Raw genomic sequence first — 1,855 nt, 5'->3', positions numbered from 1 at the left:
GCCCAAAGATCACCGATCAGATGGCACGGCTTATCAAGTCATGGAACGTTTGATAAGATGGTCCGACCAAGTGTCGTCCACCAGATGAACAGTTCGGATTGCCCTAGAAACCTGCCACGTGTACTTGAAATTCTTGATCCAACCCCTCTGCGTAAATATGAGAATCCAGGAAATCGCGTATGGAAAAAAAAAATAAAAAATCGGTGCATATCCCAATCCAAATCAAAGGTGGCGATGAATGAACGTCCAATTTGCCCGATTATGGACCGTCTCAGACTGATCCCATAGTCACCACCATCCAATTACAACATTGGACGGTGCCCATTAACATACACACCTCAGGTTCCGTTTATATTCTATAAACACGTACGATTTCTCACATTCGCACACACAGAACAGATGCTATGATACAATACTAATCTGCCTTACTATAAGTGAGAATTCTCATGTGGGGCCCAGTTAGCCCATCTATAATTAACAAAGACCATTGGACAGGAAAAAAAAACCAACGGTATATTGCACATGTTCCAATCGTAACTGTGATTGGGTGATCACGGCCATTCAATTAAGGCATCTAAAACGGACGGTAAGATCAAAAAATGGTCTTACCATCCATCAGCCAAATCAAGATGATATTGTATCATGTGCTGTCCATGGCCAAATCCCTCCTATCCAGTGCCCCACTGCCAGTTGGGTCCCACATAAATTCTCACTATAATAAAACATTGAACTACACTAAACTGTTACAAAAGTTACAACACACACACCAACGGATAAATACCGGAATCTTACACCATGCAAACGGAATATTCCATCACGAAGTCGGAGAATCATCGTCCTCAAACGCAAGGTATACGGAGGGCGGCAGCATCGGTAAATCGTTCCGACTTGGTTCTTCTCACCAGCAAATCGAATTCCGGTAAATTTGCGACGGAGTCATCGCCTTTAGTTCCTAGGGGCCCGCCGGACCGTTGATAGACGACGTAGAACCCGTCTTCCGACCGGTCATCCATGCGGACAAGCGGATCGGAGGCGGGTTTTTGTCGGAAGACCGAACGGAGGAGCTTGTGAAGAGATCGAGAAATCTTGGAAGATCTTTTTGATGTCGTAAGCTGCGGACGGTCCACCTCGCGCGCCATCGATAGGCTTCTGGAAGCAATGGCGGAATCCAGCTGGCGTTTGAATGATTTTAGCTCGAAAGAATCGTAGAGGGAGCTATCACAATCCCAAACAAGAGATTTGGATTCTTGAGATTGCTTTGGATTTTGCTCTTCTTGCGTTTTCTCCATCTCTCCCTCTTTTGGAAGTAATCCAATTCAGAAGGAGAATACAAGAACGTTTGAATGGGAAGGTTTGAAGATGTAGTTTTTCACATGGTTGGTGTCGGTTTAGACGCGTTAGCAACGACTGACGAATTCCACGTCCTCGCCATCGTGACCATTAATTTTCACGCCCTCTCCATCACGGCCATCAATTTCCACGTCCTCTCCATCACTACCACTAATTTTCATCATCCATGTGTTATAAAAATATGAAACGCGGATTAGGTACCGTGATATGTGGATTTTATCCACACCGTGATGTGTAGATTTTATCCACACCGTCCATCCATTTTTCTCATATCATTTTACTTTATAATACCAATAAGGAGACTGATCTAAGACTCAAGTGGACCACACCACAAGAAACAGCAGTGGTGGTAACACCCACCGTTGAGACCTTCCTAGAGCCCACCATGATGGTTAATTTCCATCCAACCTGTTCATAAGGTCACATGGACCTGGATGAAGTAAAAACACAAATATCAGCTTGATTCAAAACTTCTTCGGCCCCCAAGGAGTTTTCAACGGTAAGT

The 1,855-nt window shown here is 44.4% G+C and overlaps 1 protein-coding gene across 1 annotated transcript; it reads right to left on the bottom strand.

The window, feature by feature from the left end:
- Positions 1-348: 348 nt before the first annotated feature.
- LOC131241308 (uncharacterized) lies at positions 349-1,341 on the bottom strand. Its single transcript, XM_058240099.1, has one exon. The coding sequence runs from the start codon at positions 1,287-1,289 to the stop codon at positions 840-842; it is 450 nt and encodes a 149-aa protein (XP_058096082.1). The 5' UTR covers positions 1,290-1,341; the 3' UTR covers positions 349-839.
- Positions 1,342-1,855: the final 514 nt, after the last annotated feature.

This window comes from Magnolia sinica, chromosome 3 (genome assembly GCF_029962835.1).
Source record: "Magnolia sinica isolate HGM2019 chromosome 3, MsV1, whole genome shotgun sequence".
NCBI lineage: Eukaryota > Viridiplantae > Streptophyta > Magnoliopsida > Magnoliales > Magnoliaceae > Magnolia > Magnolia sinica.
The sequence above is the reverse complement of the archived record's forward strand: the minus strand, read 5'-3'. Positions and strand labels throughout refer to the sequence as shown.